The sequence below is a fragment of the Octopus bimaculoides genome, chromosome 24 (genome assembly GCF_001194135.2).
Source record: "Octopus bimaculoides isolate UCB-OBI-ISO-001 chromosome 24, ASM119413v2, whole genome shotgun sequence".
NCBI lineage: Eukaryota > Metazoa > Mollusca > Cephalopoda > Octopoda > Octopodidae > Octopus > Octopus bimaculoides.
Window position 1 is genome coordinate 2,286,032 of NC_069004.1, and position 1,493 is coordinate 2,287,524.

Genomic DNA, 1,493 nt, shown 5'->3' on the forward strand with positions numbered 1-1,493 from the left:
AAAAGAACAAAGAAAAAACTCCAGTAATACAGAAAAAATTATTTGCTCCTCTGCAACTAATTCTGCAGATGTTTTTGCAGAGGATTCCACAATGCTTGGAGTGGATTCCATTGAAAACAGCACTTCTGGAATTACTGAAGAAGATCTTGATTTAAGAAGAAAAGCACGAAACTTTTGTTTCACATCCAAGAATTATTGCCTGGAAGATGAGTCTTTAGGCCAAGAAAAATTGCAGAAGACTCAGGCAGGAGAGATTTTCACTCATGCAAGTTCACAAGGATCAGAAGAGGATGAAAAAACAAATAAAACATCTACAAAGAATCATAATGTTTGTCTTTCGAAATTTTCTTCCCAATCAGCCTTAATTGCTGTAACAAACTTTGTTGATTTGAACTCAGAGGCTGCTGTGACACCATTTTTTACTACAAAAGAATCTGTTGCCTTAACTCCTGTTGTTTCCACTCCTCTTGCCACAGCCCAAGCTGATTTCACTCCTCTTACCAAAACCCAGGTTGATTTCACTCCTCTTACTACAACACCCTCTGAATCTCCTACCACAAAAGAATCTATGGCTTTCACACTTGTTGCTTCCACTCTTCTCACCACAACTCATACTGATTCTACTCCCTCAGATTCCACTCTTCTTACTACAACTCTCTCTGAATCCACACCTCTTACTACTACTCCTGTAATTGAATATACTGCAACCTCACCCGCTGTTGCTACAACACCATCCTTCAACACCACATCAGCACAACCCCTTGTTTCTGCAGACTGGGTCGTTAAAGCTCCTGTTCCCAAATTGACTGTTTTTTTCACTGAACGTTCCCGTCTGCAGTTGCAAAAGTTCAGCCAACACAATAAACAGCAGAATTATCGGTTAGAATTCCTCCAAGACTCACGCGAAGTCTGTCAGGCAATCTGTTCAATTCTGTCTGAAGATCCCCGTTCTGTCTATCGGAGAAACCTTTGTAAGGATAGCCTGTATTATTTCTCTGTGGACAAAGTCCATGTTACTTGTTGGTTCTTCAACAATTCTGCCGAAGTTCTTCGGATTCAGCCCATGTCCTATTCAGAGCAAAGCAAATCAGAATAAACCACAGAACCACTATAAACTTCAATTGCAAAAATAAAAATATATTTATTTAATTTGATTGATTAGTGTTTGATTTCATTTGAATGTTCACATTTCGGTCAATGTAAAGACCTTCACCCAGGAACAAAAAAAGTAATAAACCAGCCTGGGGGGGTACAAACAAGTGTGTGGAAAACGAATATGAAAAAAAAATGTGCACTGACACGCTTGGTGGGTGGGGAGGGGACTTTCGGAAAATTCACAAGATCCGATTTTTCCATCATAACTTCTGGTAAAATGGATATATATTGATTTTTTTTTTACAGTATCCCATGTTTTGGTTATGGAGGATCCAATTCTGAAAAAAAAATTCCAAAAAATCGCATTTTCAAAATTTCAATAACCTGCTCCTGGATTT

At 38.4% G+C, this 1,493-nt stretch overlaps 1 protein-coding gene across 1 annotated transcript in view; it reads left to right on the forward strand.

Moving 5' to 3' along the window:
- Nucleotides 1-1,154, forward strand: part of LOC106877524 (tRNA (adenine(37)-N6)-methyltransferase) — a 9,100-nt gene extending 7,946 nt beyond the window's left edge. The window contains exon 4 of the mRNA XM_014926451.2: nucleotides 6-1,154. Within this exon, the coding sequence (XP_014781937.1) occupies nucleotides 6-1,096 (1,091 nt within the window). The 3' untranslated portion in view covers nucleotides 1,097-1,154. The remainder of the gene's footprint in view (nucleotides 1-5) is intronic.
- The last annotated feature ends 339 nt before the right edge of the window (nucleotides 1,155-1,493 follow it).